The 24,367-nt window shown below is 44.5% G+C and overlaps 1 protein-coding gene across 1 annotated transcript in view; it reads right to left on the bottom strand.

The window, feature by feature from the left end:
- Nucleotides 1–478: 478 nt before the first annotated feature.
- The window catches only part of GPC4 (glypican 4), a 62,446-nt gene continuing 38,557 nt past the window's right edge, over nucleotides 479–24,367 (bottom strand). Inside the window, exons 3-9 of the mRNA XM_031594225.2 lie at nucleotides 23,719–24,110; nucleotides 12,911–13,076; nucleotides 6,546–6,676; nucleotides 6,186–6,332; nucleotides 5,643–5,779; nucleotides 3,217–3,392; nucleotides 479–2,884 (exon numbers count right to left, since the gene is read on the bottom strand). Coding sequence (XP_031450085.1) covers nucleotides 2,676–2,884; nucleotides 3,217–3,392; nucleotides 5,643–5,779; nucleotides 6,186–6,332; nucleotides 6,546–6,676; nucleotides 12,911–13,076; nucleotides 23,719–24,110 — 1,358 coding nt within the window. The 3' untranslated portion in view covers nucleotides 479–2,675. The remainder of the gene's footprint in view (nucleotides 2,885–3,216; nucleotides 3,393–5,642; nucleotides 5,780–6,185; nucleotides 6,333–6,545; nucleotides 6,677–12,910; nucleotides 13,077–23,718; nucleotides 24,111–24,367) is intronic.

Genomic DNA, 24,367 nt, shown 5'->3' with positions numbered 1-24,367 from the left:
CTTCCGGCCAGCCAGCAGCCCACCTCGGTCCCACCCGTATGGTTTAGTTTACGAGCTCATGTCAGAGAGCCGATTTCACACACAAACACAAAATAAAAGCAGGAACACAACTTTTGATCATCCTACATTGATGTTTACTCTTGTTTCCTGTAGCCCCAGGTGACAAATCTGTCCTTGATATAGCAGAGGATTGTTGTGCTGTTAACAGCATCAGCTGGACACGTTTAAAACGCACGGCAGGTCTTTGCATTGTCCGCTTTTACCAAGCTAGTGAATAATAATTAGTAAGCAATTAGATGTAAAATGATAAAGTCAGAAATGTTCTCCTTTAAGTACACGCTGGGCAGAAGGCTCAAAAGCAGGAGAATTTACAAGCAACGTTCTGACAGATGAACACTTACGCCAAAAACTGAGATGTTGGAAAAGTCAGCCACTCCGAACACAAGGGCTTTTGTTCCACCATTCTCTGAGCTCTGAAGAAGTTTAATTTATTTTATTTTTTTTTTCTTCCTTTAACTTTGCCGGCCTGCCAGCTGGGTATAAGCCAGAAGGGTTATCCAGTCAGACCTTAGCGTGGTATATTTACAATGGTAGTGCATCTAAGGTTTGTTTATTTCAGGGTTAAAATTCAAATGGCTAGAACCATTTAAATAATTAAAGGGCAATCAGAAAAAAATGCCATGAAACCAAACAAATCAGTAAAAGTCATGGAAACCATCAGCAATATTTAATTCAGAAATTCTCTTTGTTAGGGAACTTAGCTGAAAGAAAACAGCTGGATGTAGTTCAACCCTCTAAATTAAAAACAATCTAACAAGGTCTATAGGGATAACTCTTTCAGCTACATATTGGAGACCAGATTCACTTCTACCAAGTAAATGTAATAGCACTCAAAGCTAGAAAGGAAATTCCTCAGAACTGAGGTAGTTTCTAAGTATCAGCACATTTTCCAATTCCTCGCAAGGCAACTTAGCTATTTACAATCCATTTTTTCCCACACATAAATTTATAACTTTTTCAGTTTTATGCTTCCGTGATTTATTTTCTAAAGAAAAATAGCCAGAATATCCCTACTCCACTAACATCATGTTTTAATAAATAACGGGCTACTTCTAGCAAAATTAAGCCTCCAGGATTGTTTCCACCGGCCAAGAATACTTCATCTTTATAGCTTTGCAGAAATTTGGTGTGAAAATAAAGTTGAACATAACGCTGACCCTGAGCTAACAAGTAATTAATGCTTCAATATAAAAATAGAAAATTATCCTTACAACACAAGACTGGAATACAGCAAACCTTCTCTCTCTCTGGATTGTGTTCCTGGCTGGATCCCAGCACCCAGCCAGACCTAAAGGCTATACCTAAAGCAGGAGACATGCAGAGTAATTCACAGTCGTTCTGAAGACTCTTTTTCACCCCCCTAAACTCTTTAAATTCTTTTTTCTTAAAAACAGAATTTCTTTTATTAATGAATTGCTGTTCACCACTATGCTGTTCCAACCACAAAAGGCACAGATAGAGAGAGAAGGGCAGTGCTGGAAAGCTGTGCTTGCTCAGTGCCAGGGCACCAGATCCCAGGTGACCAAATGCACCAAAAAGGGGTGTTTTCAGCCCAGCCAGCTCCTACCCTGATCTGTCTGCAGCACTGCAGCTCTGCCCGGCTGGTCCTTACCTTCTGCATCCAACCAAAGCTGCAAAAACAAAACCAGCAGCCCCTCCCCCCCAGTTCACCTTCAGCAAAGTATTCCTAAAAATAATAATAATAATAATTAATCCAGCGTTCATCTAACAGATTTGCAGTCAAGACACGTGTTGGCATTTGGATCTGTGACACGACAAGTTGCTTCCAACTGAACAAGTTTAATGCCTTATTCCCACGGGGGATGCATGTGGGGACTGACCTACACGAGTTACAGCTAATTGCAAGGATCCGGGGGAACACGTGATATAACTCTTCTCAGCATCCACGAAACTGGAGTTCTCCACAGTCTCTTCCAATTTAACCAAACATCCCGTAAAGAAAGTACAACCTGCTCCTGGCATCACCACCTTCAGCAAATGGGGCGTTTGGCACGCTGACCAGCTCTGCCTTCATCTTCACTTTCAGCACATCATAAAGACAAATTACTTCCACTTCTTTCCAGATAAGGCAACTAACATAAGGCGGATAAATGGGAAGTTAACTACATGAAACATGTTTTCTGCTTGTTTGGTAATTATTTTTCCCCACAAGATAACATGATAAATAAAACCTGCCTCTGTACAGATATTCCTCATTTCAGAAACACATACTTGTTACATGCCAAGAGAGGACCGTGGGTTTCTTCTTCTCGTAAGAGATGTGGTAAAATAAAATAAAATTAAAAAAAAAAAAAATAAAGAAAAGTGATAAAGACGAATGCAGAGCTAACTACAGGCTTGTATATACATTTTTGTTATCCACCTCTATCATGGACTCTTGGTGAACGGGACAGACTGACAGGCCCCATTCCTGTTAATCCCAGAATAGCAAGGGAAAAAAATACCAGTATCTTAAAACCAGTGGCAACATAGTAAAAACTGTACACTGTTGTCCATTAACTTAAAAAGCAAAGTCACTAGATGGTATAAAAGTGAAAGCGGGTGCCTTCTAACTTTGATAATAAAAGTCTTGTTTTTCTCCCTATGCTGCACAATTATCTCCATTGTCTTTGCATGGCCAAGACCAAAATGCTAAGGAACAAGGCTGCTTGTGATAAACCGCTACTGGGAGCGGCAGAAACGTTCACTTTTTTATCACTTTTGTTGGAGTTTCCAGTAACTTCAGTCGCGTTGAACTCGAACTCCGTGGAGCATTGCTGGAACTCACAGCCGCTGCCGCTCTCCTCCCCGCTGCTCTCTTCACCTGCAGGAAAGAGACACGCTGCAGCCCTCTGCCTTCTGCAGCCCGAGGCATTGCTTGCAAATGGCAGAAGAGAGGGAGGGGGAGAGGGAGAAGACAACAAACGCACAGATACTTCCGTGATGCTCTTGGTATAAGGAGACTGCTGATGCCTCGCAGAGCACTTTGGCACTGATGAGCGCCCTTTCAGAGCCTGCCAGACGTGTCATTCCCCATCCTCCTCACCAACACGCTTACAGATAGCTGACACTTAACCAGCTACCCCGCGTGTTAGCATGAAATCCAATTTAAAAAAAAAAAATAATAAAGTAAAAGGCAAACGACAGCAAACGTACTGACGTCAATGAAGTCGACGTCGTTCCCACTGTAAGCATTCTTCAGCTTGTTGGTCATCACCCTCAGAACCATGATTTGCCGGCGAATCACCATGTCTGGCTTGGTAATATCGACTTCCACCTCCGGGTTGTTCACTTGACTTGCTAAGCCGTTTCCAGTCACTGCAAAGTCGTACCTACAAAGAAACCACTCTGGCCATTACTGGAGTTGCACTAAGTGGGGACCACACCAAAGGGTGAGAGTGGGGAAATCCAGTGATGCCACCCCCCCACCCCCCCCATCCTCGTAATTTCCTAAGCCTAATGCCTTCTTCCCACACATCAGCCCTCACCAAGCACTTCTCCAGTTCCTCGCAGCCTTTGTAGCATGGAAAATCAAACATTGTTTTCATATATCCTGTGCCCCTGTGACTGGACAGCTAAGGAAAAGAATTTTCTTCCCAGTCCAAAAAAAAAAAAAAAAAAAAAGGAAGATTGGAGGTTTATAGTAATAATAGCTTACAACAGCATAAATCAGCTTGCTGCAGGCAACACAGCAAACGAGCCGTTGAGCTGCCTGATGTCCAGTTAGATGACACTTCTGGGAAAACAATCTTTGGGCTCATAGCTACACCCAAGAAACCTATGGGAACTGTGGGAGGCAAGAGACATTCTGGCTTTGCATAATGTGCCTTTGCAATCAAGCTGCGGTATTATAGACGTACTTCTTACCATGCAGACATGAGATACAATTTCTCTAATAACCCCAGCAGGAAAAACATCTGTGATTTCGAAAATGAGATAACATAACCCAGCTCATCGAAGCAGACAACCACCATCCTGCTCTGCCTGAGGAGGTGTGCATGGCTTAGGTCTGCACTGCTGCACACCTCAACACAGACAATCTGCTGGTTTAAATGAGAGACTGAGCAACAAAACCCACAAGAATATGTCTCCTGGAACAGGTATTTGCAGTACTGTCCTACAGAGCAGAACTCGACACCTTTTATATTACAGACCACAGATACAACACTTCTCTTTCTTCTGATCCTGGTGCTGGGCAGTGAGATGTAAGCATATGTCTAAAGGGCTTGCTCAAACCCTCAATTTTTAAGAGTTTCTTTTTATTATTTGTTATCAATAACACATGTTGCTAAGAGAGCAAGAGACCAAAGTGTGGATGAGCACTTCTAGAGCTATAGGGAAGAGAGTAACAGTGAAGCCCAATCCACCTCGAATGGCAGTCAACAAGGGCCAGCATCCCCCAGGGTCCCCCCCACTTCTCTTCGCTTGCTCTGCAAAGTCTCCATTTCCCCTCCTTGTTGGTGCCAGACCTGGCGTGCAGCAGGAGATCTGCTGTGAAAACCTCTGCAGAAGATGCTGATGAACAAGACCTCAGGAGAGGTAGAGTCATTTCTTTTGACAGTCCCAAACCATGACCCTAGCTGAACAATGCATAGTTCACCCATGAAATGGTGAAAAATGAATGCAGTGTGACTCAATCTTGTGCCTCAAAAATATCAGGAGCAAAAACTGTAAATGCTAAGAAAAACTGCTGGAAAACTCTGGACTTTTTTTTTTTTTTTTTTTTTTTTTTTTGCATGGACCAACTTGGATTTTGCTTATTTCTTCAGTAAGCAAACAGAAGAAAAAGAAATTTCTATTTCCAAAATAAAAGTTAAACAGTTACATAAACCATATGACAGAAATCCTTTGACTTACTCATGTGTTGGTAATTTCTTTCTTAGAAGAATGAAAAAAAAAAAAATTGTAACTATTTTTCCACACAAAGCGTGCATGAAAACCACTGGTCCCCTTCTGCCACTGTCCTCAAACAGAACAGAAGTTGATCTTTTACCAGCCTCCATCTCCTTTACCCAAGAAACTCAGCAACAGATGCTGGTAAGCACCATGTGAGAAGCACAAACTGGAGACATTGAAGCAACAATGCAGGAGAAGCATCCCCAGTCTTTTGGCCAAGATTTTGTACACATCACTTTCCTAAATCTGCAAGTAGTCAGTAAAACATCTAGGTGCAGAGAGATGCTGCATGTGGATATACTTGAAAACAAGCCACCACACAGTGCTTAAACAACCCTACAGTTTTGCTTTAGTGAAGCACTGGCACAGGTTGCCCAGAGAGGTGGTGGATACCTTGTCCCTGGAAACATTTGAGGTCAGGCTGGACCAGACTCTGAGCAACTTGACTGAGCTGCAGGCGCCCCTTTTCAGTGCAAGAAAGTTGGACTAGCTGGCCTTCATAAGTCCCTTCCAACTCAAACAATTCTATGATTCATTCAAGTTCCCCTGGCTACAAGAAGGGCCAATGGAGCAGCCTGTGTGCAGGTTCCTAAGAGTCAAAGGCTCGAAAGTAAAGCTCTGGGCTGCCCAGGGGGATGGCTGGGGCAGGAGGGGAGTGTTCACCCAGCACAGCCACGTCTCCAAACCTGCTCTTGGCGCTCCCGTTCCAGCACTCATTCTCGTTGCCCGTGCCCACAGATATCTTTTCATCGCTGCAAATATTGCCAGGGAGAGATGACCAAAATTTTTTGGCTTGCTTTAGCTTTTCTTTCACATCAGTAACCTATTAAAAAAAAAAAAAAAAAAGAAATGCAGGACACAGTCCAGAATACCAAAGACTCATTAAAAGTGAAGCTGGAAAGGTATTTTTATCACAACAGACGTGCACAGGCCAGCTCGTTAGGCTGCATGTAAAGTTGCTTCGTTTTGATGGTTGATTTACTTTTTTAATACAAAATTAAACACCGCTCTTCAAACACATATTACTCATAAGCGAAGCCTTTAAAACAGGCACTTTCTGACACACAAGCATTGAGGTAATTCGCATGCAGAGCCATGGGCAGACTACACCCCTCAGAGAGTTTAAGACAGCCAAGGAGTGTTAAAAAGCCTATAAATTACCAGTGGAAAAAGCACACTCAACATGGGGGAGCAGCACCTGAGTGGTACCAGCAGGACGGGGCACTCACCAGCCTGTCCAAGCTCGTGCCTGCAGCTGTGGTCGGCCGCTCTTCGGGGTTGTAGGGTCTGAAACGAGCACTGAAACCACCCTCAGAGACGGAGCGAGCGGTTCGGCCTTGTGCGAGGGTTTTTGGCTGGCCACATCCCTGGAAAACCTGGGCAAGGGAAAGAAACGGGCTTAGAAAATGGGAGCTCACATGAAGCCTCCGCTTTGGAGCCCAGCTGAGGCCTGCAGACAGCCCCTCAAAATAATAAATCAGCTCTCTGTATACTTGAAAAGGCATTAAGGAAAAAACCCAAATCAACTAGAATAGGGGAATATAGGAGACCGGATAAATAAAAAACCTGTGCACCCATTGCTCATTTACCTTCTGAGACACTTGCATGCTGTTCTCCTGCATATTCATGATGGCATCTGAAATTTTCACATCAATGGGGTCCATGACTGACTCAATGTTAAAAGGCCCCTCCAGCCTCTCTGCTACCAGCAGCATCGAACCTAACACAGAGAGAGAAGCAAAGGTTTTTTAATGGAGCTGTCTCAACGATAACACTCACCAACATTCTCCCAGACCCCTGTAAAAGGCAACATGGTGTTGGCATTTGGAACTCCACCCGACGCAACGTGAACAAGACACTGAGGCAAGATGCAGTGTTGACCTGGTCAGCGAGGACCACGAAGCTGCCACTGCAGTGTCACTTCTGACCAGCACACATCTCCAGGAAACATTCTATTGCATTCCCAGAGGTTGGAACATCACCAGGCTGCTTGTCGGCACTTCCCAGCCTGCCAGCACCCGGCCACGGGCTCATACACATCAAAAGCAGCAATAATGAGGGAGAAGCCTTTGCAGTCTGCCAGAAGGCAGTCTGTAATCAGCTACTCCCATTAGAACAAGCATTACTAAAACCCTCCTCTCCATACTCCATACTTATTTATTAAAGGTTTCCTTGTGTCATTTGTTTTTAGAGACTGCTTTCAGCGCTGAGAGAGAGAAAGGCACCAGGGTCTTTGTGCTATCCTGAAGATGACACCAACACAGAACACTGCAGCCTCACCCTTACAAAAAGCTCCAGACTTTGCTGTGCCTGGAGAAGAAAGATGATTGCACAGTCTGGCCTTACAGACAATTTGCAAAGGAAGACAGCAGGAGAGCAGGGTAAATGCTTGGCACATGTAAACTAAAGGGGCAATGGAAAAGTCCCTCAGCCAACACTAGGTCAGTCTTCCCATGCTGACGTGCACGTATTCATCAAAAACATCATTAAACAGAGGAGCTACTGAGCTTCCACTACGAAATGATTATTAGCATTGAAGATTTCAACCTGCATTGCTTTCAAGCCTTCTCCAAGTCACCCCTAAATGGCAGCTCCAGGCACACGTCTCGTGCTAAGCACTCATCTTTTCTCGTCCATTGCATCGTTTTCTCTGCAGTCTTTCCATTCCCAAAGGACTGTTCTCTCCTCTCCTGCATCACTTCATGCTGCTAGGCCACAAACTCCTAATTTTGCATTGCATTGAATTCTTTGAATTCCCCCTGCTGTGACGCAAAGGCCAGCGCAATGGCCCCGAGGATCCCTGTCCCAAGGAGCTCCTCCCAAGGATACGCCTGTTCTCCTCCATTAAGGAGAAATGGGTGTTTCACATTCAGTCTATTAATTTCCCTTGAAACGTGTTTCTCGTGACATTCATTTTCCTCTTAAGCACAGAAGGGCACTTAGGAAAAGCAAAAAACTTCTGTGGACTTTGCTTATCAGTTAAAGTCCTATAAAGATGCTCCACACGTGAAAGAATTTACTAATAGCGCTGCCTTAGTGTCTAATTCCTTTTAAATTAAAAACCACCACCCTTAAAATTATAAATATATATGTCAACCTATTTGCATATTTATAAAATTTTTAAAAGCTGTACGTCCCAAAAACTCAACACCAAGACCACCACACAAGTTGCAGAAGCGTTCCTCCCCTAGGTACGCAGTCTGTAATGACAGCTCAGTGTTTTAAAAATTGGCTGGGCATTAATTTAGGATTGATCAGTGGATCAAGGCAACCTAAAAATTGCTTTGGAGGAGATGCAGCATCAGAGGGACCAGTGGTGCCATCCAAGGGATGTTTAGGGACAAAACCCATGAGGAGCTCAGCCCCTAGGAAACACCCTCACCCTGCAGATGGACACAACCACCATTAATGCTGGAGCTGCTGCAGGGCACGGCTGGAATTTGGCCGTCAGTGCCTACAAACAGGTCTGAACTAAATGCTTTTTTTTTTTTTTTTTTTTTTTAAAGAAGGTAATAACAAACGAAACAAAGAATCTTAGACTGCATTGTGGTGGGCTCCAATAAAGTGATGCTTCAAATCTCTGAGTAATGACTGCTAGCATGAATATACCATTGTGCCAGGGGGGAGAAAAATGCTTTTGATGTGCTACCAAATGGAGACTTTTGTAAACAAGTGGAGCACAACTTAAATGTGTTCATCACTGTCAAAGCGTTTGGGGTTTTTCACGTGCATAAAGAACATCCCATCACAGTTTGGAGGAAGCTGCTCATTTCAAATAAAAATATTATGAATGGGCAGATAATAAAAACACACAAAAATGCGTCGTTTTTAAAAGAAGAAAATCATTCCATTTTGTAACTACTTAATTCTCCGAGTGGCCAGGGAAGGCCGCAGATCAATAAAGTGTTTGTGAAAGACTGAAAGGAAACATAAACCCCGATTCTTCTGGCTGTTTGGCGTCTTTGTAAACTTTGAGCCGGGCAGGCCATACACAAGACCATGGGAATGTAGAGCGAATTGGGCCCTTTGTTACCGATGGTGCCATGGCGTTACATGTATCACAGAGAAGGAATGCAGCCTCTGCTTTGACTGCCGATATAGAAAATGCATTCGGCCTCCAGCAGAGCTGCCAAAGCTGGCTATAAAAGATAAGGAAAGCAATAATTGCCTTTGGAGAATATGTTCGACTGTAGCTCTTCGCGAGCGGCGTTAGATACTGGCGAGGAGCACTAAATGAAACCGACTTTCATTAAAAGGAAAAATAAAAGGAGGGGAGCAGGGGGCTCCACCCAGCCCTCGGTTTTGATTCGGGGGCCATCCCACAAACTTCTACCTCCCACCAGGAGCTGGCTGGTGTCCCCACCAGCAGGCAGAGCCAGCGGTGGATTCCCTCTGGCAGCCACATTTGACATTAATAAGGTTGGCTGGGATTCAAGATAACACGAACATCGCGGCACTTTGAGAGGGGAGGCATGTTGCACTACAACCGTACATAAAGCCTAGGTGCAACTCGTCTCCCCAAAAGATTTTCCTCTCCCTCACCCCTTTCCAGTTCCAGCTCAAACTAATTGATGTTTATAAGGCAGGGCAAGGTGGCTCAGCAAGTTTGATCCGCATCACAAAAAAAGTCCAGCAGAGTGAAAAATGTACCCTGGTCACTTATTACAAACACACAGCGTGACAAAGACTGTCTCTCCTCAATGTGCTGGGGGAGATGGAAGTGGATTTGGAGGGGGGAGGAACAACAAAAACACCACACCGTACAGCTCCATGCCTTAAAGACCCTTTTCCTCCTGCATACATTTGTCCTTGCTGCTGGCATTGAGACAATCCTTGGCGACAAAGCACCTCGCTCTCATGAAGGAAAGCAATTCTTTCGCATTGTGCCACAAATAATCAGAAACCCACATCTTCAGCCTCACTGTCTGACTTGAAGAACAAAAGGCAGTTCTCAGTCTTAACCCCAAGATCTGATTTAAAAAGGGGAGGGAAGGAGAGAGAAGACCTTGACCATTCATTAACAACAATCATTATTTCTAAAAGGGAAAAATTCTTTGCGCACAAAGTAGTCCTCCAGATATGTATATGGAGCCTGAATTCTACATCTTTGAGCAGAGTAAATCTTTGTAAGGAAAAAAGAAAAATCATGAAAAGGCACTGGAGATTAACACTGCTCATTCAGGAAAGCCTTACACACCCCCCCACCGCAAAGCTCGTTTGAAACAAAGTATACCCCTGTCTAATTGGTGTACAATTGTGCTGAGAATGGACGGTGAAATAATTTAAAGACAGTTAAATGAGAGAAAAAGAGTAAAATTCAGCCGTTATCATACGCTGCAACTTTAAATGCTGCTTTGCAGTAGGAAGGCAGGAAGAAGGCTTTGTCTTGAAAAACCTACAGACTCAACATCCCCGTTTTGGAAAAGCTTTACACAAGTGACTTTCACACAGAACCACTAACTCTATAGAATACTGTCAGTCTGGGTGAAAACAGGCAATGGACACAGAGAGAAGAAAGGGTTACTGAAGAAAAGGAAAGGCAAAGATAAGAAGCAACGCTTAGCCATACAATAGTGAGAAATAATCCCATAAATTAGGTGCTTTTTTAAAAAACAACAACAGAAGCACAAGCACATGTATATGCAGATGCCTATTCTACACTCGCATATAACTTTGCACATACTTCCAGTATTTATTACAAGTTTCCCCTTTCAGCTATCTTTACTAGTTTCAAAATCTACTTTCGACACATAATAAATAACTTGGTATTTAAGCCCAAAATGCAAAACAGCAGAGCCCATGCAACTGGGTTGCTGTGTTTTTTTTCCTTTTAAACTTTTAAAAACATACACAAAGGCCATTTGTCACACGTTTCCCCCTCAAACACGAGATCGATTTAAGTTTATTTGCCTCAAGAGTCAAATTGAGACGGAAAAAAAAAAAGCCTGCACCTCTTCAGTTATTAAACTGACCATAGAAAGCACAGCTTCAGTTTTCAGTATCTGTACTCCACCACAAGGATCAGCCCAGAGTGCAAAAAAAAAAAAAAAAAAAAAAAAAGCAGCAAATACTGCCAGCAAATGTAAGAAAGCCTAAGACTGTATTTAAGTAATGAGTGGCCAAGAAGCCCTTTAGGGAGGAAGCACTGCAAGAAGCTTTGCTTCCATTCTGGAATCGTATTTATTTACTTTGTCTTGTTTAATAATCTTAATTATTGTACGCAGACCCTGATCAGTCTCATGTGACAGGGCTCGCTGGCTCCCCCCAAGTTTCGTTTTTAGTTGCATGCCACCTACAGCAATTAGCTGCTTGTGCTTTTGTCTGTTTTCTGGCATTATGCCCTTCCCTTTCATGGGATTCCTCTTTTCTACTTGGACTAGATGTTTGCAAGTCTCCTGGCTTTGAGCTGTTTCAGCAACAATTGTAGCTGAAATACTTAATATTCTCATGAGAAAGAGGGCTGGGAGGAATGGAGGGGGGCGGGGTGTCAGCCTCCCAGAGAATGACTTGGAAACCCAATTTAGCATCACATTTAATTCCCTGTATGGAATATACAGGCTAAAAAATATGCCTTCTGAAAATAATATCCTGCACACAAGTAAGTTGGCACAGGCAGTAAAGTGAAAAGTCGATGCACAAAACATGAGAAAACAAGTTCTGTGATTTGAATGCAGCCTGAGATGCCAATTATCAGCAATTTCCCCCCTGCTTTTTTTTTTTTTTTTTTTTTTAATCTCACAGCTTAATGAAAGGGAAATCTTTTCTTTCTAACAGCTCCTTTTTCCAAGAGCAGGATTGGAAGAGCACCACAGCCTCGTCAGTAGCTGCAGGAACTTCACATGTGCACTTCATCACACATTAACTGGAGTGAAGTGACTGCTCCCAAAGGATGCTCTTACACAGATAAATCAAGATCCTTGAAAAGGAGCACAAATGAAAACATTTAACGTTACCTATTGCCTGTGCCCCCAAAACATCATGCGCCACAAATTCTGCTGTCCTGACCCAAGGTAGAATTAAACATTTCAGTCTATTCATATATACCTGATATACATACCTTGTCAGTCTATAGCATATACCAAATAACACCATGGAAGAGAAATAAACAGGAGGAAGACGATGGCAAAAGTGCTTGCAGAGCATCACTTACAGCCTATCAACATTTCTAAAGGATGGCAGCTGAGCACCAAATGAGCTGTTTAGAAATGGATTTAGACACATGTTCCATTCAAATTTTTAATGTAAAATACAGGTCTACAGTTTTTCCCAAAGCTCACCACGGCTGATGGAGCCTCCCAGACTGCATAGCAAGAAAACTGGCTTTAGGAAGGACAGCTGTATGGTGACAAAAACATGCAAAAAGTCATATGGAAAAAACAGCTTGTACGTACATTAGAAAGAAACCAGTGAAAGGATATGAGGGCTTCGTGATGGAAATCCTTGGAGGCAGAGGGAAAAGACTAGGATCTGAGCCAGCAAAGGAAAGCAGAGGCTGCAGCAGCAGATCCAAGGGCAGTATTGGTCAAAATGGCTTAAGAGGTAGCAAGTCTCCACACTAACTGGGACTCTTTTTCCTTGCTTCATAGAGGTCTTAATCTAGCTCAGCCTCCAGGCTTTTGGACATTGTAATGAATCAAGACAGAGGTCGTGTATCACACACAACATATCTTCTTGCTATAGCAAGAAGAGACACTCCAACCTACAAACACATGGCAGCTTTACCTTCCTAAAGTTTGCTTCAATCGAGGTTGCTGGTGCAATGAAAGTTTCATTTATTCGGAAATTAATATTAACTGCAAAAGCTTTACTGTATACAGAGATGTGAAAGAAAGAGATACCTGCCACAGATACCTTAAAATCTACTGTAGAAATATGGCCACTGTCAAAAGCCATTCACAGGGGGGACATAATATCAGGGCTTACTTACATGCAGTTTTAACCCACTTTGCCTTACCCATAAAGATATTCCACTCGGCATCCAAATCCCCTTGGTTGGCCAAGCAGCCTCTCATGACATTAAAGCAGTAATTGTAACAGGGCTTCACTGATATCAGACCTCGACAGTGCGGGCAGTACATCATTTTCAGCAGTGCTTGCGTACCCTGCGGTGTAGGGTTCACCTTTAAAAGAGAAAAAGAGAAGAAAATTAGCCCTCAGTCATTAAAGCAAATACCCCACACATTTGCCATGGGGCTGGTGGGAATGGAGCTGTGCAATCAAGACCCATCAGGACTCCACCGATGTGTGCTTCCAGGGATCTGGAAAGTGGATGAGGGGTTTTTGGCTCTCCTCCTTGGGCAAACCTGCTCTCAGGGGTCACAGCCAGTCCTCCCCTCTGCAGCATGAAATCAGCACTAAAACACACCCAGACAGACGTTGTGGGTCCCCTCCTTGCTGCAAGGACAGCAGAGCTATCTGCGGTCATCCACTCACCCTTGAACCCTCAGCAGAGTTGTTCTCAGAAATGACTCACGGTCATTCATGTTTGATTCACTCCCTGGCCTGGCTTCAAAACATTCATTGAAGCAACTTCCACGCTGTCTGCCTGCAAAGCACTACCAGCAGCACCACACCTCCTTGCTGGCTGCATGGTGGATCCATCTGAGCAGCCAGTCTGAGGGCTGATCAGCCATATGCAAAAACGGAAAATTAAGTCAGGACCGGAGACATGCTGACAAAATAGAAGCAGTCTCCAGAGTTTTTAAGCAATGCACTTGTGACCTCCTATGAGGCGTTTACATAGAGTGCTCTAAATAGGTTGTGATCCAAGACCGAGGTGAGCAGACGCATGCGCACAGAGCAAGAGGAGAGGTCATTCAGTACATGTGGCACACCTCTGCAAACTCCTTGCTCAGGACTGTGCAAACCTATGGAATAAAGATCCACACAGAACTGCCACGTTCACCTCCATCTCCACCAGTCTCTGAGCAGCAGTTTCTGGAAGCTAGGAGAACACCCGAGTTGGGGTATCCCCATCACCTGCCCTGTGCTCTCACTTTTCCCCAGGCACCACCACTGGCTTCAGACAAACCTCCACCTCCTGACCTCCCCCAAATGACCAAAACTGGCTGGCTTTGCCAATAACAGCAGCAGAGTTTCTTAGGAAAAGAGTGGAAGGACAGAAACCTGCTGTCTTTCTGCCAACTCCAAAAAGAACAGTTTCTCTTCAACAGGCAAGGAAACCAGGCAGAAAGACTGAAGGACAATTTTCTGTGGTTGAGCTGGATTTTGGCTGGCCAGCAACGATCATTCAAGCATCATCTGTACCCAACTTATCTGTGAGGAGCACTGATTGCAGCTACCACTACTCAGGCACTCAGGGTGACTGAGCTGCTGCTGTCAACAAGAGCCACTTGAATTTTTAGAAAGGAAGCGAGATGCCTTCACACACCCCAGACAGAGGGCCCATGACAGTTCTGAGACATGAGTTAAGATTTCAAGAAATAGCTCTGTGCTAAAGAGGCAGACAGCAAGATGCCGTCAGAAACCACCACACGTCTGGCCAAGACAAAATCCTCCACCATCATGCTGCACTGAGCAGCAGGACAAAGAACAGTTGTCCCTCATCCCGCTGGCTGAGCTGAGCCACTGGGAGACTTGACAGAACTCATAGCACTGAGGCAGGAGCTCACATGGTCCCAAACCCCTGCAAATAAAAAGACCCCGCTGCCCATTTGGTGGAGCAAACGGAGCTGTGGTGCTCAGCACAGAGAGCTGTTTGTGGCAGCAGGGGAATCTGATCTGGAGGCTTCAGAGCACGGCTGTCTGGAAGGCGCAGCAGGAGCAGGAGCCCCAGCAGAATGCTCCCCATTGGGGCAGAGCTAGTTCAAACACTGGGAAGAGCTCATGCAACAGAAAACAGCCAAATCAGATGATTTATAGTAGGAAAACTGAAAACAGACAAACGTAAAGGTATCATCTGCCAGCCAGATGGTCCAGTCCTTGAACAGCAAAAAAGCTGAAGAAGGGGGAAGAAGGAACAAAACATCTCACAGCCACAGACAGAGCTCTGAAGGACCCCCATTTCCATCACTCTTCTAACAAAAATCCACTCAGTGCCAGGATCCCCACGCTTAGCCTAGGCTTGTGAGCAGATCCTGCCCTTCTCACCACTGCTCGCCTTCATAAAAGTACCTTGCATCCTCCTTGGGAAGAAAATCAGAAATAGCACCGTGATGCCCTTTAGCCAAGTGCTAGAGCAGCGTTCAGCAGAACTGAGGACCCCATCAACCCCATGATAGACAGGTGAGGCTTTATGAAAGGGACCACATGGCAGCACGTTACAAAAAAACCAACAGCCCAGCACCTTCCCATCTTAGGCTCCTTGTTCACACCGAGCGGCTGTGACCTTGCAGCATCCACCCCGCTTTGATATTTCATCGGGTTGATCTTTATGGATCCCAGCAGATGCAGGGGAAACCGAAGCTGCCTTCCCACGTTCCACTGCTGACGAACAGCGCTACGAAGACATCGGACGCTCGTTCAGATTTGGTGCTGCACGCATCCTTGGAACAAAGACCTGGTTTGATTTTAAAAAACCAACAGTTTGGCTTATTTCCCTATACAGGGTCATTCTGAACCTAAGATAAACCCCATGACAAACCTCTGCCCTCAGTGACTGCCCAGAGGAGCCATAGCTTATGATGGATGTAGTCCCACAGATAAGCTCTTATTTTACAATACAACTGCAGGAGGGAGACAAAGGAGGAATTCACCAGTCCTGATTTGACATTTTATGGCTTTAGAGAGCAACGGGAAAGTATAAATAGAGATTGCCTATAAGAAAGGGTTTCATGGAAGATTATGAGTAATTACACCTCGTTACAACACTGATAAATGCTTAACTACCACATATCACTGCAACAAGAACCTTAACCCCTGGCAACACGCCCATGCCCAGTCCAAACCAATTCTGGATCTGTCAGAGGGATGTGCCATATGTTGCACTGGCAATTCTTCACAGGCTTTTAATGCTCACTCTGCCATGCCAGGTGCAAGCTCTTAAAACACCATTGTATGTAACAGAAAACCCAGATATGCTTTGTTCTAGGGTTGTGTTTATCTTGGAAAGCAACTCAAGTTCATTCAAAACGCTACTCTAGAATGACCCTCAAAACCAAGTAATCTCCTTTCTAATAAAGCGGAGTCCCAAAGAAAGCTTTATTTGCCAAAGAGGATTTACTCCAATAGATTTGAACCCAGGTAGTACATTGTAGTGCACGTAGCCTCCAAAAGCTTATAATAGAAGCAAATGCACTTCAAACCCCTCCTTTTATCTTGTGAAATTTATTTCCTTTCTGTGCCGTTCCATGCCACTGCAGCAGTCCATCACCCTGTGGTTTCATCATGGAAATTACAATTTGCCCATGTCTACATGCTTTATCAAACGTGAAGATTAGAAGATGCTGACAGATGTGTTTTGGCACCCATCTTCACATTCGTACCAGATACAAACTTCAAAAAATTACAGATTTTCACACAAAAAGGTAAAAAAAAAAAAAAAAAAAAAAAGGCAATTACGGGATTTCTGTGCTTAACTCAAATGTTTCACACTGTGTTTGTTGAGGTACACCCCAACTTACATTGACTGGTGAAGATGCAATCATGTTCCTGTTACAAGGAAGCGAGCTCTGTGTAACAAAACCTGAGTTTTGTGAATACCTTGCCATATTCACCACTTTTTTTTCAAATTTCATATGTTTTACCCTACGTCCTTAGCCGCCTTCTCCCTTACAGGACGGGAATCAACTCTTTGAAAGGGTAGATAACAGCAGGACAAGGGGAAATGGTTTTAAGTTGAGGGAGGGGAGATTGAGGTTGGACGTCAGGGGGAAATTCTTTACAGAGAGAGTGGTGAGGTGCTGGAACAGCTGCCCAGAGAGGTGGTGGATGCCCCATCCCTGGAGGTGTTCAAGGCCAGATTGGATGGGGCCCTGGGCAGCCTGCTCTAGCATTAGGTGGGAAGGTTGGTGGCCCTGCATGTGGCAGGGGGGTTGGATATTCATCATTCTTGAGGTCCCTTCCAACCCTGGCCATTCTGTGATTCTCCTAGCAGTTAGCACTTGCACCTGGATGCATGGTGCTGGTAGAAACTTCACCATTGAAGCACTCACCTACCAAAGGAAACGCCTCCTTAACAACCTACGTAAAGCCACCAACACTCCAGAAAACCAATTTGCGCAAGCAGCAACGGCTCAGAGGCCCAACCAGCCTCCCTTCCCCTCCCTCCTAAGGGAGGGAAGAGCTGAGGATGGATGACAGAGGTCCAGCTGTGGTTCTGCAGGGAGCTGCAGCCAGGCAGGGAACTCCCACCAGCTGCCAGAGCCACAGCTCATTCTCTCACTACCCTAAAGTTAACATTAAGAATCTTAATAACAACATTTAAAATCCTGTCAGCTTTAATAACTATTTATAATAACACTGATAACTCAGGCTTTCTTATTTTCCAAGCTTGCACGGTTACAGCGTTGCCATGCCAGCAGCACAGCCACCAGAAAACAAAAATCCAACAATTTGAAAATAAGCGCAGTGAAATTACTTTTGATTTATGTTGTGTTTGCTTCACAAAAACCGAATTAGGGCAATACTGGAGAAAGAAGATTTAAAAAGCAACTCCTCAGTGACATGGAAAGAAATTTCATGACAAAAAAGGAAACAAGAACAACAAACCAAAAAGCCTCCAAACCAGCTGAAGGACCGTGGGATGCTCCAGGTGAGCAGCCAGTTGTATTACAAGTGAAGCATCGTAGGTTTTGGGGATGGACACAGCCTTACTTGTGTAATATTTTCCTCCACTCCATGTTTTGCAAGAGCACACGGCAGTCAAACATTCAGCTCCCTGTGAAGATCACTCGGGAGGTTCTTGGTTTGCTTCCCCAACCCAAATATTCCAACGAAAGTGTTTTGGAATTAACAGCACATTTCAGTGTTTAACCGACTCTGCTGGCCGAGTGTTAGTGCATGAATAATTTAGAAAGCATCTGATTTAACCACAGATCCAGGCCTCCAAGGTGTTGCACAACAGAACACGTTTTAAGAGAGAGATTTGGGAACGGTGCAGCTCAGTGCCTCGTCAGTATTCAATACCCACGATGATGTTTTCTGCAATTTTATCTGTCTGGTTACAGTCACCTCTGAGCGAAGAAAAGTTCAAGAGTGCATTTACACTTAATTCTCTACTCACAGCCTTTTTTCTTTTCCCCCTTCAATGCACGCAGATGTGACACTGCCAGACAAGAACAGCAGAGCTCCTGAGAACCAACGCACTGTGCACTTGACCAGCTCAGTTTTAATATTAATGTGTCAAAAGGAGACCACTGCATGCTTATCTTGAAGGGTTTGTATTCTTTAGCAGCTGCCCTCCACCAGCCATAGGATTATACCGTCCCACACGATGCCACCAAACACAAGTGCCCTCCAAACACAGTTTCTTCTCTAAGCACCTGCCTCTCTCCACAACCCAGAGACACAGCACACAATTCTGAGCTTTTTTGTTTGCTTAAGGAAGCCGAACATTGAGACCATTTGTTTGGGCAATGACACCAAAAAACTTCCTTAGTTATCCCTCTTATTGTTCTCAGAATTAAGAGCCGAATCACAGCGTGAGGAATGGCAAAGATCAACAAGGAAAGAAGCAAATCCAGCAGACTGAAATGCTCCTGCATGGTGCCATCAGCTCGAAAGCCACATCCATGCATGTTCTCAGCCCCTTAAACCCACAGTGACTGCTGCTCAAGCATGCTTTGAAGGCTATGCCTAGCTCAGACCCTCAAATGGCTGGAGCTGAGGCAGATGCAGCCACATTCTTGGCAGGTCTTCTCAGGGTCATCTTTGATGTGGAGAATTGCTTGGTATTGTTTTCTGCATTGATGTTTGGCACGTGGAAGGCAATGTCCTTGTGCACGGTGGCCCCTCGGTTCAGCCCCACAGTTTGCAAATCACTGTCTGGATATAACTCTTCCAAGGCCTCTTTGAAACATTAAAAGAGCTCCTTGGCTCTTATGGTTGGTTCTCAGTTGTCCATAGAGCAGCAGCATCTGTCCCTCATCTCTTCTCAATGCATGCATGCAAGCAACACATTTCATTTCTATCCTCATCACCTCACTGGGAGGATCTGCTGATGCCCAGGGCATGCCTGGCTTCATCTGATATAGGAACATGAACTTCCCTTTGGAAAAGGATTAAGCACACAAAGTCCTTTAGTCAAACCAAGGGTGAAGGCCACACAAAAGGAGATTGGATGTTTGTTCACCAACTAAACTTTTAGGTCCAATTGGTAATTAGGAGGGGCACAATATTTACTGAATTAAGAGCTTACTGCCCACATATTTTTGCTGATAGAGGCCTTAATTACATTCAGCATCCATGCAAAAAAGGGCAGGAGCCACTCTCCAGGAGATGCAGTCGGAGATAAGGGAGCTCACAAAGGCCAAGAGTAATTTGGTTCACGCAGGTTTAACTTCACCTTGTGCTCTCTGGATGCCTCTGGAGATGAGCAGCTCAGAGCAAAGAGTTAAAAAGTCATGGGTCTCTTTCTCCAGCTTTCAAGTAGCTGTGGGAAGGCAGATTACCTGCCCCCTCCATAGTTAGCTCCCATAAATGGTTTCAAGAGAATTCCCTCCTCAGCTGCTATCACCACACTTCATTAGGGAAGAAATGGCAATACCAAAGCAGCTCTTCTACCCACCACAAACACCTCCAGCAGCTCCCTTGTGGCTTTTAATATCTCTTGAGGACAGAAGATCACAAAGTAGGTGCATTCGTCATATGAACCTGTATATCTATTTCACGTGGTTTGTATCTGCACTTCCAAATTAAATATCATTTCTTGCATATAACTTCAAAGCTGCTGTCTGTCCCTTACAAAACAAACAGGGCTCCTGAGGATGGGCTGGAAGTCCCTTTCTGGAGACTCAGCTGTACTGAGGCAACTGCATCTCACGTGGCTTTCAACACATAGTGGGTTTGATTCAGGAGCCTTCACTGCTCAGACATAAGTGTAAGGAGGAAAAAAACAGTAAAAACTCCAAGAGAATAGTTTATCAGCATAAATTTCCTGGATAGCTGCAGCAAATTCTCCCCACTGGCACAACAGTAGCCCAGTTTCCCCACGTCTCCACCTGCATCTCTGCAGAGAGACGGGGGATGCAAACGCAGCAATTCAGTGCTTCATGGCTGCACCCTGCATCCTCCAGAGGCCTTTCCTTCTGACTCTTGACCTCTAACAAAACCACCTCTGCTACACTCCGGGTCAAGGATGCTACTCCTGACCCTACAAAATGCTGACAACATGCTCAGTTCTTCACTTTTTCCTTTCCCCTAACAACAGGAACCTCTGTCCCATACCTGCACCCAATGACCCACCAGGCATTTTGCCCTCAACGGTGTCACGACCCCAGACAGGGACATGGGTTTAACCGCGTGTCACCAATTAAGGAAACGTCTCTGCAGCTTGAGAACTGCAGGATTCCTGGTTCTCACCCTTTCTCAAGCACTCTGGGCTCTGGCCTGTGTTTGCTCTGTTTCTCCCCCCAGAAAAGAGCCTGCTCAGCTGGGGCAGGAAATGTCAATGCTGGCAGCAATTTAACCCTGCTGATTTTAGTGCTTGTCAAGGGCTAAGTAGCAAGCGAGTGATTACGGGATGGGCAGATTTCCGTCTTCCCTCCCAAAGTCAGGGGCAGGAAGGTCAGAAAGAAAGCACCAGTCTTCAGCAGATGACAAAGGAAAGCATTGGAGGCCTACAGCCAGCCATAGATGAAATCCCATGCAGGAAACATTTCAAGCAGGCATAAGCAACAACCTGAGTTTTTTTTCCTTGGATGTGCAGTTCAGGACAGATCAGGAGAACTTTGTACTTTGGACCCAAATTAGGAAATTTGAGGGAGGAAGACCTGAATGGAAAATTAAAGTGCATTTTATAGACAAAGTTTGAAAAAAAATCTGTGCTTTCTCTGAAAACCATGCAGCTTTCTCACGGTTGTGTATTTGGGCAGCAACACACACCTTCTGACCCAATCAGTGCTGAATTGAAGTTATTTTCTAGCATTCTGGCTCTGAAATCACACATCTGCAGCTTTTCAATATTCTTTTCCTTTTCCCCTTTCGTCCCCAACTTATGCAAGAACAGTACCTTCTAAATGCATCTCCCTAGTGATGATGTAAAAATATATAGTATCATTAAAAAGCTATCAATGCTGTTCTTCTGTAAAGTGCTCTTTGCTCTCCTAACAGCACCACTTGAAAGCAAAAAACAGCTGGATCTCGCAGTAGTTTGTATTTCTCCTCCTGAGAATTTTCAATTACGAGTTTTTGACTTACTTGTTACAAGAAGCATTAAAACTAATTTGCATTACTTTGGACATTTTTTCATAAAGATGAAGATTTATCCCTCAAGCTAATCCCCAGTGCAAGCAGTTATCCCACTACAGCTCCTCAGTAAAAATAATAAGGAAGCAAAGACAATAAAGTCATTATATAGAGCTCAGCAAAGCTGGACTAATCTATATGTAATGCAGGAAACCCCAAAACTCAACCACAAAGCAGCAGGCATAAAAACATTCGCTTTTAAACCCACGTATGGAATTTCCCAATTGTGTCTTACAGAAACGTGACGTTAGGTTTTCACTGAATGAGACTAAAATGCTACTAGAAAGATTATTCCTTCCACTGCTGCAACTAAAGCTCAGTGCTCAGCAGCACAGGCTTCTGCTCCAAAAAGCAGATCTGCTGCACGATCTGTTGTGCAATTTGTGAAACCAAAGCGCGGTAAGTGTAATTCTGCGTGGAGCATGAGCTATTTTTGCAGCTGAGTGGGTCTCTGGATAACTTTGCACACTCAAGCAATTAATTCCAGAGTTGAAGGCAACTCTACAATCGAGGATTTTCAAAAGGGAAAAAGAAATCACAGTGCCACCTCGGGTTCACAACTTTGATTCGTAACAGATGCGAGGACCACAGCCCTTGTGGTATCGTGTCAAGTCTGGAGACATTTTGATGAATTCTGAGCAGATGGAGCATGAACACGATCCCTCACTCACACAGGTTTACTGTCTATCAAGTGATTGCACATTCCCCAAAGCCATACTGGCGTTCAGCATCCGGACCCCCCAGATACTTCATCTTCACTGCCCAGCGTTGAAAACTCCATCCTCTTTTTCCCTTTCTTACCGACCTTGATATCTGCCACAACACCAAGCAACCAGAAATGAAATAATAGCAACTATATCCGAAACCTCAACCAAGAGGCTGGGAGGCTGATGTGGAAACAAACACTTGGTCTGAACCAGCACCAACACCCCCTCTCCCACAACTCCTTTCCCTGTTAGGATGGCATCTCTGAGACCGGAGGATTTTGTGATCTCATCAAAAGGACCCCACATAACATCCATGGAGCCCCCAATGCTCACCCTCAGCTAGATGAGAGCAGCACAAAGATACATATGAGCATCATTGCTATTAAATGAGGAGCCGAGGTGTTCAAGTGCCTGGCACTAGCAACATACTCCTGGAGACTGGATGTATTAACGAAGGAATTCTACCCTTGTTAACATTCTCTGTCCTGTCACATACATGCAGTCTTATCACAGTCCATTTTTCTCATCTCTCTTCAAGAAAAATTAACATGGAAACAGATTTTTTTTTTTTTTTTTTGCAGAGTCACAGTATTTTAATGTCATCCCTGTAAGTCAAAGCAGTTTGAATGATCGTGTCACCTATCAAAGCTAATCGTGCTGCCTCCAAAATTGCATCCTTCTTCTAAGAGTGCCTCATTGCTTTTTTCCTATTTGTTTTTTTTTTTTTTCCTTGCACTTAGGATGATTCAAACTCCTGCCTGCCCTTCCAGCCTGGTGCTTTATTACTCTGCAACCAGGTAAAGAGAAAGTAAACCTTTCTGTTTGATTAAATGATTATGCTAAATCTTCTAGACCACAGGAAATGAGCTGAGGTTGTTAAAAGGAAATCACTAATTTTTTTTTTTTATCTTATACAATCAGTTTAAGGGGATTATCTAATACATCTGTTCCATATACCACACAACTCAAACTAAATTACAGACAAGTCTCAGGGAAGAAAACAAACAAAGTCATCCCATTTAGAACACTACAGTGGTTTATGAGAAGAGAGAGGTAAACATTTAGGTGAACAATAATGTATCAGTCTGAACCCCCACAAGTGACAGCCATGGAAGACTGAGGCCTGACTTCTGCTACGTGTGGCACCAAATACAACAGGCTCCTGCCCTGCACATATGGCTCCAGCTTACTGTTATCATAAAAGTACTGTTTGTTCATGCTAACAACCTCCCTCCATGCCTGGGAGCAAGGAGCAAGTCATCAGCTGCTCCGTAATAGATGCCCATAACGTCCATGACTCGCTGTAATTTGAGGGCAGTATTAAGAAGATACAGTAATTACACAAGCAAACATGTTTATCTCCACTGCAGATGGAACTTAATTTCCAACCTGTTGCTGTTCCATACACAGGAGGACAAGCACCAAACAGGGTGCTGTTGGCCTAAAGCACCGGGCAGCGGTGGCCCATGGGCAGAACATCTCCAGAACGCGACTCTATCACGAAACACACAGCTGGGCTCTCCTACCAACAGATGTAATCTGGTCCCATCTATGCTCAACGATCCGCCACGCGTTTAAGGCGCCTATGGAAGAGCTAAGCGCATCTACAGCATCCTGCAGAAGCGCGATGACAGGGAAAGACGCGACCCATGGCAGCTCCACGGGAAGGAGGCATAAAGACGGAGCTCACCGCAGACACTTTGCTGACGACGTCCCTCGCGACAGCCAGGCCTTGCGCGAAGGTGCGGGCTGCCACAAACGCTCGAGTCACTTGAAGCTTCAGCTTGCGTGGCACGTCCCCGAAGGGCTTCAGCTGCTCGGTGTACTTGCTGACACACTCAAGGTACTCATCCGTGAAGTGATACTGCGGGTTCACCAGTCGGAACATGCGCTCCAGCAGACGTGCCCAGAAGTCGTTGAGCATCTCCTCGAGGTTGACGTTGCCACCCACGTAGTACCGCTTCAGTTCCACGAAGAGGTCCTTGAACAGCTCTGAGTTCTGCATGTACAGCCGGCCATACGTCCGCACAAACATGTCGTTCAGTGACTTCTCAGCGTTCTCGAGAAGCTCTTTGAAGAACTCTAGGAAAGAGCAAGAGAAGCCATGGTAAATGTTGGTACCGGGTTAAGCATTTGCACGTTGCTTAACTTGAAAGTGCAGCACAAGGAGAGCCAGACGAAATTGATTTTTAAATGATTTCCATATCTAATTTTCAAATAATTTCTCAAAATTCTTGCTTGCTTTTCATAAAGCCTATCACCCTTCAGAACTATTCTCTAAGCCCTCCTAAGGCTTGGATGAGTGAAATATCTTTTGATCCATACTAAATATCATGACA

The sequence above is a fragment of the Phasianus colchicus genome, chromosome 14, assembly GCF_987193195.1.
Source record: "Phasianus colchicus chromosome 14, bPhaCol1.hap1.1, whole genome shotgun sequence".
NCBI lineage: Eukaryota > Metazoa > Chordata > Aves > Galliformes > Phasianidae > Phasianus > Phasianus colchicus.
The sequence above is the reverse complement of the archived record's forward strand: the minus strand, read 5'-3'. Positions and strand labels throughout refer to the sequence as shown.